The sequence below is a fragment of the Vitis vinifera genome, chromosome 2 (assembly GCF_030704535.1).
Source record: "Vitis vinifera cultivar Pinot Noir 40024 chromosome 2, ASM3070453v1".
NCBI classification, from domain to species: Eukaryota; Viridiplantae; Streptophyta; class Magnoliopsida; order Vitales; family Vitaceae; genus Vitis; species Vitis vinifera.
The window spans coordinates 301645-316826 of NC_081806.1; the positions used below are offsets into that span (position 1 = coordinate 301645).

The 15182-nt window shown below is 36.3% G+C and overlaps 2 protein-coding genes across 3 annotated transcripts; both read right to left on the reverse strand.

Moving 5' to 3' along the window:
- Window positions 1-927: 927 nt before the first annotated feature.
- LOC100250076 (2-C-methyl-D-erythritol 2,4-cyclodiphosphate synthase, chloroplastic) lies at window positions 928-8872 on the reverse strand. Its single transcript, XM_002278370.4, has 3 exons — window positions 8425-8872; window positions 8212-8342; window positions 928-1301 (listed from the first exon to the last, which is right to left on the reverse strand). The coding sequence occupies exons 1-3, from the start codon at window positions 8753-8755 to the stop codon at window positions 1068-1070; spliced, it is 696 nt and encodes a 231-aa protein (XP_002278406.1). The 5' UTR covers window positions 8756-8872; the 3' UTR covers window positions 928-1067.
- Window positions 8873-10413: 1541 nt separating this feature from the next.
- On the reverse strand, window positions 10414-14958 carry LOC100241601 (DET1- and DDB1-associated protein 1). 2 transcript variants are annotated; one of them, XM_002278322.3, is made up of 4 exons: window positions 14701-14958; window positions 12447-12507; window positions 10805-10866; window positions 10414-10717 (listed from the first exon to the last, which is right to left on the reverse strand). In XM_002278322.3, exons 1-4 carry the CDS (start codon window positions 14782-14784, stop codon window positions 10637-10639), a joined length of 288 nt encoding a protein of 95 aa, XP_002278358.1. In that variant the 5' UTR covers window positions 14785-14958; the 3' UTR covers window positions 10414-10636. The 2 variants fall into 2 exon arrangements, with proteins under 2 accessions (XP_002278358.1, XP_010658376.1); XM_010660074.3 differs by having other exon boundaries at window positions 12447-12504; window positions 14701-14908.
- Window positions 14959-15182: the final 224 nt, after the last annotated feature.

Below are 15182 nucleotides of genomic sequence, written 5' to 3' on the forward strand. Positions count from 1 at the left end.
GTGGTACATTTCTCCTGAATTTGGATATGGACATTATGTTTCAATTCAAATTAAGGAGAAGTGGTGATCACTTTATGGCTAATTCAAAAGCCATCATATCCCGTGCACAACTTTCCCGAATGGTGTTATGCACAAGTCCATATGCAAAAAGGCTTGTTCTGTACCACCTACAAAGAAAAGAACTGAAAGCACCTGTTCTTTTTTGGTCTGCTAGGCAGACGAGTGATGACTAAAGTTAAAGAAGAAACCGACTAGGCAGACGAGTGATGACTAAAGTTAAAGAAGAAACCGATGAATCAAACCGACGTTTCAGAATTTGGAAAGACATGATTAGATGAAAAGGAGGGTAGGTTTCACCCCACTTGTGGTGATGAGATGAACTGGCCGGTGGTCGTTCAGATCTCCAATCCCACCCACCATCTTAATAATTTAGAGTATCTTTCCATGTCTAAAAATAATAGAAACCATAAAATCTAATACTATTTATTTTTAAGACATCAAAGGGCACTTTTTGTTATATATAAAAAAGAATAACAAAAACCAGTGACACTGTCATACACACAAATCAGGTCTCATTATTTTATACCGAGTCTCCTTAGTTATCCTTGGTGCATGATTCGATTATGTTGTACCTTAGTCTTATTTTTTTATACCTTAATGTTCGACGGGGACCAATTTGGTACCCTAGATTTTTCCCTAGTTTTATTGCAGGATGGTAATGCATCCGACTGGGAGCAAAACCATCTTATGAGTGTATGTGGCCTGGTAACAGAAATATAGGAAGAAAAGAGTTTTCTGTGAATTTCAGTGTAAAAACAGTATGAGAGACTCAGAACTCTCATTAACCATGATTCTAATAGTATGTTACTGACTTCCCTGAAAACTTAAAACCGAAGCTAACAGGGGGGTGTGGGGGGAGGGAATAAATTCAAGATCAAGCTCCATGAATGTTCTATTCCAACCAAATATTGTGTCCAACTGTGAGGGGACTGAATTATCGAGTGTGCGCAAGTTGTATACATTAATGCTTACAAAGTACAATTATCAGACTTTTTAAATGGGATTTTCTACTTCCTCATAAGAAGAACCACAGTGTGAGCTGCAATACTCCGATTTTCCCCAAGGCTGTCAACCTTCTCATGAGTTTTAGCTTTCAGATTTACCACAGAAGGGTCTGCCCCAAGAAGTTGTGATAAGTTCGACCTGATAGCCTCCTTGTGCGGGCTTAGTTTGGGTCTTTGAAGAATCAAAGTGGCATCTAAATTTCCAATCTCATAGCCTGCTTCATGCATAAGTCTAACCTGAAATGAAACATATCAGAGAGGATTGGCTTGATTATACATATTGATTCAACTGCTTAGAACCATAACTCTTCATCATCTACCCCTACATTCCCAAGAAGGAAAGTGAAAAAAATGCATGTTAGTCTGTCACTTCTGATAAGGCAACCTTGGATAAAACTAAAGTAATCATGTGAAAGGGTGTTCAAAACATCTTTTTTTTTTTCCTGCTTTTTTGTTGAACCGAAATTTCTAATGGCTTATATTGCTATACTATCATGTAAGAATGCATTTTAGCCAGAAGGAACTTATTGCATCAAATTTGCTACAGTACTCACAACAAGAATACGACCTTAACTACTAAGTTACAGAGTTAGCGTGTACAAATGCTTATAAAGTATTAGAATGTAGAATACCAGTTACTGATTTCAAACACTAGTTAACACCTAACAGTTGATGGATTCTGCCACCAAGTTCAGTTTGTGACTTATTTCTGATCACATACTATCCACATTCAGCTTACTAGAAACTACCTAGTTTGTATATCAATTGTGTAGTTTTCATCAACTTGTACCAGTTCCATGTCTTCTTTTAGGATATGGACCATTTCAATTCTCACTGACAGGCAATACTAATATCCTTTAATTATAGTATTTTAGACAACTGGCAGAAAAAACAGTATGCTCACGATATTATCTCTATTCTGAAATCTATCCTGAGGGTAATCACATATAAGCAGTTGATTGGGAGCCAACAATGGTAAATTTTTCGGTCAAAGTTTTCTATTCATTTATAGAGTCAGAGGGAGGAGAGTCATTTCCCATACAAGTAGTTTGGAATTTGTGGCTGTGTGAAGGTGGCTTCTTTGGTTGGGAAGCAGTGTGGAAGGCTTTGGCTTTGGATCAGTTAAAAAGGAGAGATTTGGAGTTAAATGGGCGGCAATGCCATATTTAATAAGAGAGAGTCTATCGTGCAGGCATAGGAGATGCTCCACTATGCTTAGTATGGAATATATGGAGGAAGATAAATAGTAGATAGTTTGACATATCAAGAGCTCAAAAATTCCTTCCCTTGTGCTCTTTTCTGTGGTCTAAAAAGTGTGTTGATGTGGCTACCTTCTCTTTAGGCTTACTGATTAGTTGGACTCCAGTGAAGGGGAGGAAAGTTTTTTCTGTTTCCTTTGTCTTTGTTGTGTGACATCCTTTGTATATTGCCTTTGTATTTTGGTCACACGTTTTTATTGGGCGCTTGTGATAAAATTATATATATAAACAGTGCCTAAGAAATTTCTAAAGTTCTTTCAAAATGTTTGACAGAAGGATATCTAGTCCAAATTTTCCTTCCAAAATGAAGGCTACTTGACCTCCATGAAGCAAGGTATGCTCCTAACATGAAATTCTTCCTTGTTTTCTCACCCTTTTTCAACTGAACAGAACATAAGAAAAAAAATTCAACTGCAACATTATTCTCATTGCACCTTTCAGCATTTGGTTTCACTGCCCAGTTTTACAGCTAAATCTTTAAAGGAACTTGCCCAATCACCATTATTGTCTTTTATAGGTAACAACGAATTAAAGTACAAGGCACCTACAGGGACATAAAGCGGATATATGGGAGGGTGAAAACCAGGTAAACAGGAGATATTCATGGATTAACAGAAAATAAATGAACAAATGAAAAAAGTCGAAGATTTTAGGAAAAAAAAAAAATGACTCCTTACATTTTAAGGACAGAGACTGAAAGGAACAACAGACTCTCACTCCCAACAAATCTCCCTCACTGCACAAACAAAGAGTTCATATTGCTCCAACCCATGGAATAATCTTCTAATTTGTTTACAAGCACTAAAACAAGCTTCATGTGCTCATGTTCCATATGTTCCTCTTTCCCTTTGCAAATAAATATTTGTCACCATCCACCCAAGGTATCCCAAATAGCCTCAGGAAGCATCTAAGGATTAGAGTTTTTTAAGGTCAGAACAACATTTGAGGTGTGGTGCAGTGGTGCTCCCTTAAAAGACTCCTTTCCATCTCTATTCTCCTCTGCAGCTACCAAAGATGCATGGGTGGATGATATTCAAGAGGTAGAGGACGGGATGGTCATGTGGAATCCATACTTATTAAGACATTTTTTAAGATTGGTAGATAGATAAATGTTGAGGAGCTTCTTCAGAAGCTATGTGTTAGGAAGTAGCAGAGAGGAGGACATAATGGTGTGGAAGGCTAACAAAAGTGGGGAACTCTTGGTGAAGTCTCCACATTTTGAGTTTGAGGGTGAAATATGTTTCCACTCACAGAGCATGGGGCTGTCGGACTCCTATCAAACTGCATTTTTTCATGTGTGAAGCAGCTTGGGGAAAGATCCTAGCCATGGACCAACTTAAAAGAAGAGGATGGTTTTTGGAGGGTAATTGTTGCATATGTAAAATTACAGGAGAATCAATTGACCATCTCCTCCTCCATTATGGGAGGGCTAGAAGGTTGTGGCACTTTCTATTTTCTTTATTTAGCATTTCATATGTTCTCCCTCATTCAGGGAAAGAGTTGTTAATGGGTCAAAATGAAAGCTTTGTGGGCTAGAAAATGAGAAAGGCATGGAAAACAACTCCTTTTTGTCATTTCTAAACAATTTGGAAGGAACGCAACCGAAGAACCTTTTAAGGGGAGCACACAAACCAATCTCTCGAGGAATCCCTTATATCTAACGTATACAAGTGATCTTGTGGGTATCTTCCAAAAGATAGTCAAGTGGGTCCACTATCTTTAATAGATTTTATTGAGTGGTTGTGCTCTAAAGTATTAGTTTGGGGATGTGATCATAGTTTGTTTCTTTTTATTTTGATAAAGGGAGCTGATTGTTATGGATTAATTTACAATGTGGTGTGTATATAAGGTGTTACAGATTCAAGTTATTTTAGCAATCTATAGTTGGGGTATATTAGTTTCTTTTTCATTGTCGGTTAATGCCCTATGAAGATTCAATGAAAAGATTTAATAATTTTACTAAGTGGAATCCTGTTTCGAAGTTGTGAATTCCAACCAGAAACAAACAAAATAGTTCTAAACATACTTTGTTTCACTGCCATTGGGTGGATTAAGTCACCATGATAGGACTTCAATTTGAAGCTTACTTTTTTCATTCCTGTGAAGATAACAAGATTTTTCATGGTTTCACTTTTGTATTTCCAAAAAAAAAAACATAACTCCTTGATGAGGATGAATCTTCAAGATATATATCAAGAAAGGGAATTAGTATTAGTTGTAATTAAAGTAAGATTAACATTTGTTGGAATCAAATTAGGATTAGCTAGTTGAGTTATAATATAATTAGAATTTGAGTCATGATAGGTTATTAAAGTCCTAGTAGACTTTGGATGTTATAATTAGAATTAGAATCATAATAGGTTATTAGAGTCCTAGTAGACTTTGAATTTCTTAGAGAAGCCTATAAATAAGCTAATCAATGTAAATCAAACAGATGAATTGTTATGAATAATATTATATTTTCTTTCATTGCAAGGTTGCAACTCTCAATGGTGAGATTCCATTAATTTCTTCTAGGTGAGACTCTAAGGTTTTTCATCTTTTCTTCATTGTTTCTTATTTTCTCTCTATTTCTTATCTTCTAATTTTCTCTACCATAAAATTTATTCCTTATTCCACTTCTTACACCCTAAAAATAAAACCCTAACCCACCTACCCTTGAGTGTAGGCAACCATCCTAGGGTTGTCCTACATCAATTTTGGTATCAGAGCGAAAATTCTTGGCATGAAGGCATATGTAATTGAGGAATGGAGCAATGTATGCAAACATGGTTGAAGGCTACAACTTTTTTATGCAGCCATTGGTAAACATACTAAGGCTAAATGAAGAGGAGGATTGGCGACGTACTAGCATCTTCCAAACTCGTGTTGCTTGTCAAGGGAGACTATGTACTTTCATTATTGATGGAGGTAGTTGTTCCAATCTAGCTTCAGAGAAGCTTGTTGAGAAGCTTAATCTAAAGACAGAAGATCATCCAAATCCCTATCAAATAGCATGGGTAAATGACACATCTATTTTGGTGAGTTCTCGTTGTCTAGTGACGGTAATAATTTTGAGTTATCAACATTGTGTGATGTTTTGCCGATGAAAGTTGCCCATAATGCTTGGAAGACCAAGGCTTTTTGATGAAAGGGTCCAACATGATGGATATGAGAACACTTACACACTTGTGCTCAATGGGCGTAAAAAGATTCTTCGTCCAATAAAGGAAATTCCACCACACTTAAAGCATAAAGGAGTCACGTCTATTTTTCTATCTCCAATACTCATTGAAGTTTTACCCTTATTACCATTCTTATGAGCCACATTCGAAGTTTGTTGAGTGTTGCTCCCACCATTCACATGATTAGAAGTTCTAAAGTTTGATGTGCTTAAAGGTTTGCTTGTTGTCCTGTTGGAGAAAGTGCTCCCAATTTGTGAACTTGGACGTCTGGAAACCCGAAATTTGAGGTCTTCTTCTATTTTAAGGGCTAGTTGATAAACGTCATCTATAGTATAAGTGTGTACAGCTATCATCTCAAGTTGAATCTCCATTCGAAGTCCAGCTTTGTAGCTAGCTGTAAGTTGAGCATCACTTTCCCGCACTTGATTTCGAATGCTCAATTCATGGAATTCTTCTGTATATTCTTCAACGGACTTGGTACCTTGTTTAAGGGAAAACAATTTTGTATACATAAGTTGTTCATAATCAGTTGGGAGAAAGTGTTCCTTCATCTCGTCCCATGTGTCAATAGGCGGTTGGCCAGTTCTATGAACTTGATTCTCAATATTATGCTACCATAGACTTGCTGCTCCTTTCAACTTTGCCTTCACAAAACAAACTTCTCTATTTTCGGGCATTGCATACCAATCAAAGTAATCTTCCATTGACATAATCCAATCAAGAAAAGCTGTTGGATTTAGTTTCCATAAAATTCAGCAACTTCAAGATGTACCTTTTTTGTCACATCACATCTAGCTCAAAATGTTTGGCCTTTCTTTGATTCCCCATCATAAAATTGTCTTGTTCTTCGCGTGATCAACTTAGCGATTGTCTAAATTGATGACTTGCGATTGCCTCTTCAATTGGTCGTTTTTCTTGACTCTTTTCTAATAACTTCATGATCTCATCAAGTTTGCTATTTGGTTGTATTATAGCATCTTGATGGGATTGTTGTGTGGCTGAAATTTACTCCAAGCGTATTGTAGCGGCATCTTGATTGCTAGAAGTTTTTTTGGAACTCATGCTTGTTGAAGAGTCATCAAATATTCTTATTAAAAAGCAAGTTGAAGTTACTAGAAAGGAGGAAGAAATCATCAATGATGAATCTGGAAAGCAAGAGGTGATGAAACTAATCCTAGATCAACAAATAGAAGAGCTCAAAGAAGTTGAAGAAGAATCGATGTTTGACTTCCCAAGGCCAAACATTATCATGAGTGGTGGCAAACATGAAGAATCTGCTGAAATTTCTTTTGAATATAGGGAATTCAAGAATCTTATTCTTCCACAAAACAATTCATAAGAAAAGTGTGGGAAACAACTTTCCACAAGCTTGTTGAAGACACATAATTATTTCAAGAATTATCAACTTGTTGTACAACATCACAAAGTTTTTCAAAGGCCAGTATTTGTCTTGCATGAAATTGAACAAGTTCAAGAGATCTTGAGATCCTGTCTTACCATAGGAAGGCATTGCTCGGAATTTCAATTCATCGTGGAAAATCACTAAAACTCAAGGTCGAGTTTTTTTCAAGCTAGGGGGAATTGATGAGGATGAATCTTCAAGATATATATCAAGAAAGGGAATTAGTATTAGTTGTAATTAAAGTAAGATTAATATTTGTTGGAATCAAATTAGAATTAACTAGTTGAGTTATAATATAATTAGAATTTGAGTCATGATAGGTTATTAGAGTCCTAGTAGAATTTGGATGTTATAATTAGAATTAGAATCATAATAGGTTATTAGAGTTCTAGTAGACTTTGGATTTCTTAGAAAAACCTATAAATAGGCTAATCAATGTAAATCAAATTGATGAATTGTTATGAATAATATTATATTTTCTTTCATTACAAGGTCGCAACCCTCAATAGTGAGATTTCATTGATTTCTTCTAGGTGAGACTCCTAAAAGGCCTTAGTGAGACTCTAAGGTTTTTCATCTTTTCTTCATTGTTTCTTATTTTCTCTCTATTTCTTATCTTATAATTTTCTCTATCATAAAATTTATTCTTTGTTCATCTCCTTACACGCTAAAAATAAAACCCTAGCCCACCTACCCTTGAGTGTAGGCAACCATCCTAGGGTTGTCCTACATCACTCCTATTTGGATTGCTTTATTTTATTTCTGAGCAATCATTTTTACTCACCTTAGTCGGCCTTGGCCTCCAACCCAAAGATTCAAAGAATGACACCACCTTTAAATTGCAGGTTCCCGCAGGATGATGATCAAAAGACTCAAACTACTACTCGTTACAAGTACCACTGGTAGGAACTCGTATAGCAACACTGCCTCATTGTATTTACAAAAACAACCAATAAGGCTGCTAAATTTTCAATGCAAGTACACAATAAGCACTAGAATAAATAAGTTTTCACTGATTTTGGCAACTTTTCATATTGTAACTTAGTTTTTGAATTTGCTTCATGAAGAAATGCTACTGGAGCCCTCCAGTACTTCAGTTCAGTATAAATACTACCATGTGAATATAATAATCTATGTTTCTGTTTGTGCCGGTGTGTTGTGAGCAAAAAGCAGTAACTATAAAATTCTCAAACAAGCACCTTGCTCAGAAAATAGAATGATTCCAGTTGAATCCATGACTGACATGATGCTATCTAATGGGCATGTTTGAATCATTTGGGTCGAAATCTAAATGGCGCGAATAACAATGAAAACGTACTGACCGCTTCTTTGATAAAAACAGAGGATGGAGCTCCCTTCCATTTCGGATCCGAATCCGGGAAAATCTGGCCGATATCAGGAAGCCCCAAAGCACCCAAAATCGCATCAACAACGCAATGAAGCAGCACATCACCTGCAATCCCAAGCAAACCTCAATTCAACCACAAATAACCAAACATAATCACAAAATTATTCAATCAGAACATAAAAACTACCATCCGAGTGAGCCTCGCAGCCTCTATCGTGAGGAATATCAATGCCGCCAATGATGAGAGGGTACCCGGGCTCCAACCGATGAAGATCGAAGCCGTGCCCGACTCGGAAGGGCAAAGATTTGGAGGGAGCCGTGGAGTTCGAACGCGGCTCCGCTTCGACAGCCGTGGTGGCCGCGGCGGCGACCATCGGCCGCCGTAGCGTTGAACGGAGACTCAGAGTGTGAGAAAGAACGAGTGAAGAAGGACGATAGTGTGAAGTAAAAGGATAGATTTGTTTGGTGGAGGAAATTTTGGTAATTGAAGAAGCGTGAATGGGAGCAGCCATGGCCATGGAAGCTTTGGATGGAGACTGGCGAGAGGTGAGTGGTGAGAGCAAGAGAAACTAGAGAATTGTGAGGACTGACTATGAAGTGAAGGTCAGAAAATTGAAAATTCCTAGATGTCATGAAACACGAATAATTTTATATATTTTTAAAAAATTTATCACACTTACAATTTTTTTTTCATATAAAAATTAAATAATTTTAAAATAGTAGTTCTATTTAATTTTCATCCTATTTATTTATTTTTTTTAAATCAAAAAATCATTTTCCTTATATATTTTTCCTTTCCTTTAAGGAGCCTTGGCCATAGATGGAGATTGGCGACTGGGGTGGGTGGTGAGTGGTGAAATTGGGATAATTTTACTGAGCAACTAAGTTTGAGGTCAGAAAATTGCCCAATGTCATGAAACACGAATAATTTGTTTGGAAAATAAAAGTAATAAGTTGCCCATATATTTGTACACCTATTGCCCATTCATATGACTTTTGTCTTGCCACGTGAACATAGATGTAACGTGGATATTACGTGGCAGAGTATGAGTGGATACTGCTCCTCGAAGCTTCACCTCATTTAACACGTGGTAGACACTCAGAGGATGGAGGCGCACTCTCGTTAGAATTTGGAACTCCCTTGTCAGAATTATGGTCAATTTTTTTATTTTAATTATCTTTTAATAATTTCTTTGAATTTGTTTATCTCAGTCATTAAAATATATTAAACTGACCGGACTTGTTACGCGGACCAGCATGCATCTAAAATATTTTAAATTGGACAGACTTGTTACGCGGACCAGCATTCATCTCAGACTTACCTCGTCAATAATTTTATCCATAGCCTTGATAATTGGACCGACATAGCCATTTAAATGGATTATTTGAAGTATGTCTATTGCAGACATAATAGACACTTATTCATACACGTCATGAACTCGTAGATACTGGCATATTGCGTGGATATAGCTCCCTTGGAGTCCGATCAATTTAGGGACACGGCCGTAGAAACTTCTCTCTGGGGACACAAAAATTAAGTTTAAAGGAGAATGAGTTGTCATATCACATATGATGACTAGAAAGAGGAAGCTATTAATATATTCATAAAAGGTAATACCTCTAAATTAAGTGAACGCATTCTAAAATGGTAAGAGTGATTGTACAGGCTATAAACTCAAACAACGATATCCATCCAATTAAGCTTCTTTTCCTTATATTTGATTCTTAAAAAATTAGACTAAAAATGTGAAGAAAAATTTAAAATTAATAAACCATTCATACTCCCTCAAATTTATTTCACTCGTTTTTTATTTTTTATATAAAAATAAAATAACTTTAAAAATTTTCTAAATACTTTTAATTACATTAAATTTTCCTTCAATTTTTTTTTTTTTTTTAATAATGAACCAAATATTAGAAAATCACTTTTTTTTATCATTTTTTTTTTCTGTCCTTGAAACTGTTTGATAATAAAACACAGCCTAAGAATTCATATACTTAAATCACATTTCTCAACTTATTTGTGAGGAAATGCAGCATCCATGATTAAGACCATAAATTAGGTCAAATATTTAAGATTAAGACCATAACTAGCATTGAGAGCTTACCCCATTGGCCTTTTAAGGCATCTGAATGGACGATTTTCAGGAAAATGTGAAGAATAAAGGCATGAATGTATGAGAAGAAAGACAATTTCATAATTTCACTGTCTGGGATGGGAATAATCCAGCTATATCTTAATCTGATTTTTACACCCAACATCTACTAGCCTGTGGCTAAGCATTTTTTGCGATAATGATAAAGCAAGTCTTCTTTCAGTTTACACATTTGAGTATGGGAATACATATATAGTTATATACAAGCTGAAGACGATATTTGACTTCCCAATGGAGAAAAGCTCAGTCTGAGGCAGAAGCTCTGGGTTGCTTGCATCCATGCTCTGGTGTCAGGTGTTCTGAGGCAGCTCTCTTTGGTCTCAACTGCAGGTAGGAAGGAAATGAGTTGCTAAAAAAACTAGGTTCTGCTATGTGTGCTTATTGATTCAACATAAGGAACTGAATTCTAACCTTCTCTTCAGCGCGCTGGTAGAAATGTCTAAGAAGGATGTTTTTGGTTTCAGTGGATATCACTGCCATGAGGATTTAGATGGGTGAGATGCAAGATGAAACTAAAGTGGCTAGGTAGAATCAAACTTTATGAAGCAAACATCCAAATTACAGGAAGTAGAGTTACTTAGTTTCTTGGACCGGACTCCAATCATCTCATTTGAAAACCAATTAATGTCCAGTGAATGTAGGACAAACCTTTTATGGTATTTAGCCTCATTTGTGTAACCCAAAAAGAGGCTCCCATGAGCCAAACCTATGACATTGGCTCTTATACAAATTCTTGAATCAGGCTCTGACCATCTCATTTGAAAACCAATTGGTATCCAATGAGATAGGTCAAGCCTTTTATGGTATTCAACATCACCATCATTTGGGAGATTTATCCCAGGCCTAAGAGTGGGCATTATTGCACCCCAACATGATCACCTTTCATTGAATAGGTTTCAAATACAAAAATGCTGCAATTACGCCTTTCTTTCACTGTTATTGAAATCAGATTTCAAACCCCAAAGTGCAGCAAATTTAGAACCTTTATTTGAGAATCTTCTTAAAGTAATAAGATGTCAGTTGCACAACTACAGGGCATTAGGACCTTTTTTTTAAATCATAGTTGAAATTTTCACTGAAAGACCATCTGTACTTTGAAATACTGTTTGATGGAAGTGCAATGACAACCCTGAAGATAAAAAGAGTAATAGTTTAAAGAGACTCACCTGAAACTTATCAAAGAACATTGAACAACAACTATAAAGGACAATCAATGTGGTGGACACCCCTATGCCTCCAGGCCAGCATCACAAAGAATTGCTTTGAGGCCCTTGATGGTTAACCTTAAGGCTTGAGCCTCAGTGACCAAGGTTACCACAAGTGTACCTGTCATGTTATGACTACTTATGAAGCAAGAAATGAGTAAAGCACCCACATCATGCACATCATGAGATGGTCATGCATTTAGGATTTGAATTCCCCTATTACCTCAATCCTCTGGCATCAAGTTTAAGATCTGAAGTTCACATACAAGTCTTTCCCCCCCTTTTTTTTTTGAACTTGTGCTTTCTGGAGTACACATCAAGGATATCATATCACTAGGAGACTATAGGTTTCTGTAAGAAGGATGTTGGATTCAAATTCAGTGTAAGTGGGGAGAAACCTCCCAATTTTATTTAACTACAGGCACTACAAATAAATGTATGTTTCCAATCTAAATGTGATTCTGAAGCCTATTTATCTAGGGTTTCCCCATAAAGAAAAGTGGATGCCCATATAACTTCATGGATTAACACTGTTAAAATTGTTTCATTTTGCAACATAATGGTGTTGAATTGGGGCAAACATCTGTCCCTCTAGTTAAATATTCTCAAGAAGCAAAAAAGGCATACCAGTCAAAAGACATGTTAAAAACAAAATATTCACAATAACATCACCAAATAATTAGACGAGATCCAGTAGCATCAACCAGTTTCTATATGGATTTATTACAATGATTATCAATATGTGGATATACCAACCACACCTTCCCAAAAAGTAAATAAATAAATCAAACAAACAAATGAAAAAAAAGAAAAAAAATCCAAAAATGAAAGACTAAGGAGTCCATTACCTTGATCAGGTGGTGGAAGGGTCCGATCGTGAGTAGGATGATACGTGGCAGGGATCATCTTCTGATACAAAACATAAATGCATCTTAAGAAAAATAAAGACAATGCACTTTATTGCAATTGGGGGAAATATCTTTGACAGATTGTAGAAAAGGTGGAATTAATTTCCACAAAAATAAACACGGGTTAAATTCAGTATGTATCTTAAACAGAAACAAAAAGAAAATATTCCAAAATAATCACTAGCTAAATTGTAATCAAATCTAAGCCTAATAACATATATCCAAATAACTACAAATAATTAGTGCATTTCACCCCTTAGTACTTGCAAGGAAACTCACCCCTCATTCCCCTGGTCCTTGTTTTCCAAGAGAATAAGAGAGTGAAAACCACAAGCAAGTAGCCACAACTATAATTCACAATGAATGCGCTATAAAGTACGTTTCACAATAATGATTGCTTGCTTACATTCAATGAATGCTTACTTTTCATTTTGTCTTCAAAGAAATAGTCCCCTCATATAGAGCTCCAACTTAGGCAGATTTGAGCCCACCCAACCTGATCCATGGGAGCTGCATGGGCAGGAAAATCTCCAAAACAATTTTACTTTGGTGGTGGATTGGGTCTGAGGTGTTGAGTAACCTGAATCTGACCTCTTGTGCATTCGTTGTTTCATTTGGGGTTTTCAATAGAGTTTGTGACTTAAGAAAATAAAGCAAATAACCCTTGCTGATAAACTCTCAAATCAATATCATTTTCTCTCAAAGTATCATGTGGGAAACCACAGACCCACCAATCTTCCCCATCACCAATTTTGCATCATGCCATCTCTGATCACCATCACCACATTGCTAATGCTGCCGTCTAAATTTTGTTAATACACACTCCTCTTCTCCTTTAGTTATTTTGAAAAAGCACAACCTGCATTTGACCTTTCTTTGGCAACCAAAAGCCTAATTTAACCCAACCAAACCTCACCTAACCCTGACCCACATCACTCAAGATAAAAAATTACTTGGGTTCAACCCAGGTTAAGCAACTACTGCTGGAGCACAGGTTGAGCTTAGCCAATGACTGAGCCTTTATGCATAAGATTGACCCTCGGTTAAATCTTTAACCTGACCCAACCTGCTATGTTGTAGTCCAACTCTCCCATTAGCAGGGAAACAGAGCTTAAACTGGGTTGGCATGTGTCTCAGAAACAATTACCCTTACACCATGTCAGAAAATGGGCTAGACTGAATAAACAACAAGGGTAAACAAATAAAGAGCAGATATTCAGACAAATTCACTAAAAATTATAACATAATCTAGTCCTGAACAAATCTATTTGAACATTAGCATACATCAATAGACCTTTTTTCAATCTTCAATAGTTTTATAAGCTATTGGAACCCCTTAACAGCTTCAAACCAATTCAGAGATTTCCAGTGCATTGTCAAGTCTAAATTAATAAATGAACATATGCCTTGGTTAAATTATAATTCATGCTAACGAGTGTTCATTTTCTACAAGCATAAGCATTTAGTACATGGAAAAGTAGAGGAAAAGATATGTTGGACTCATCATTAAACAGTTAGGAATAAGGGCCTAAAATGGATTCTTGAAAGGAGAAAAATGTTGATCAATAAGCTGAAAGATTAAACAATAACATGAGCAAACAAAATCTAGAAAGATCAGTTTTGTTGCCATCAGGTGAGACCAAAAATGAGACTTGGGAATAGGAATGGAAGTATAAATCGGAATCGAAGTGAATCAGATTGCCATGTTGAAGAGAGGAATCAAAATTCTAAAAGGGTGGGTTTTGGTTTCCATGTTCCTATCCCCATTTCTAATTTCTAATAAGAAATCCAATCACGGTAACAAACGGGAAATGGATAGATTTCCCATTCCCAAATCTTATTTCCACGTACCAAGAGAGTCAATAGCTTCAGCCATAATCAGAAAGGATAATAGTCTAATACTACTACTTGACTTAAGAACTCTCAAACCAGAACATTTTCCACACACAGTGCTTGATTGATCAGTGCTATACAACAGATTAGGGTCCAAATTCAGAAACGAAAGGTTATACATATTTTGAATTCAACAAGCCCCTGAAATTCTAATGAACTCAGCCAGGGGCACCCAGAAAACCTAAGATGCAACTATGGAAGAAGAATGATGAAATGCATCTGTGCACACAATCAAATCGAGTGAAGAGAAACCCAAAATAAATAAATAAATGAATAAAATTTAGATAAAGCCAAAGCATACTGATGGATTTGAAGGATCGGAGGGCCGAAGCTGGCTGAAATTGTGAGGGTCGAACGAAGGCCAGTCGCCCAATGTAGACCCCATGAGAGAGAGCCGGATGACAGAGGCACCTGATGTTCGCAGTCGTCTGGATTCTACGCAGGAGTTATCGCGAACGGTTGCAAATACAACAAACGACGTCGTTTTGGCGCCATTCTTTCCAGTCCCGTTTTCGCGTGGGCCGTCCAAAAGCCGCTTTGACAAGTACAGGGTGTTTGGTTGTACGTTGAACTCTATTCACGGTCGGTTTGGTTTGTCCCATGTTTTAGGAAAAAGTTTGTCGGCATCGAACTAATATGAAAATTTTATTTTGAATTTCGCTTAAATTGAGAATTAAATATTCTCTATCCTTATCGTAGAAAACCATTATTAATTTAATAATTATGAAACAAATTAATCATTCAAAATTTATCAATATTATTTAAAAATTTATTTTTAAAATA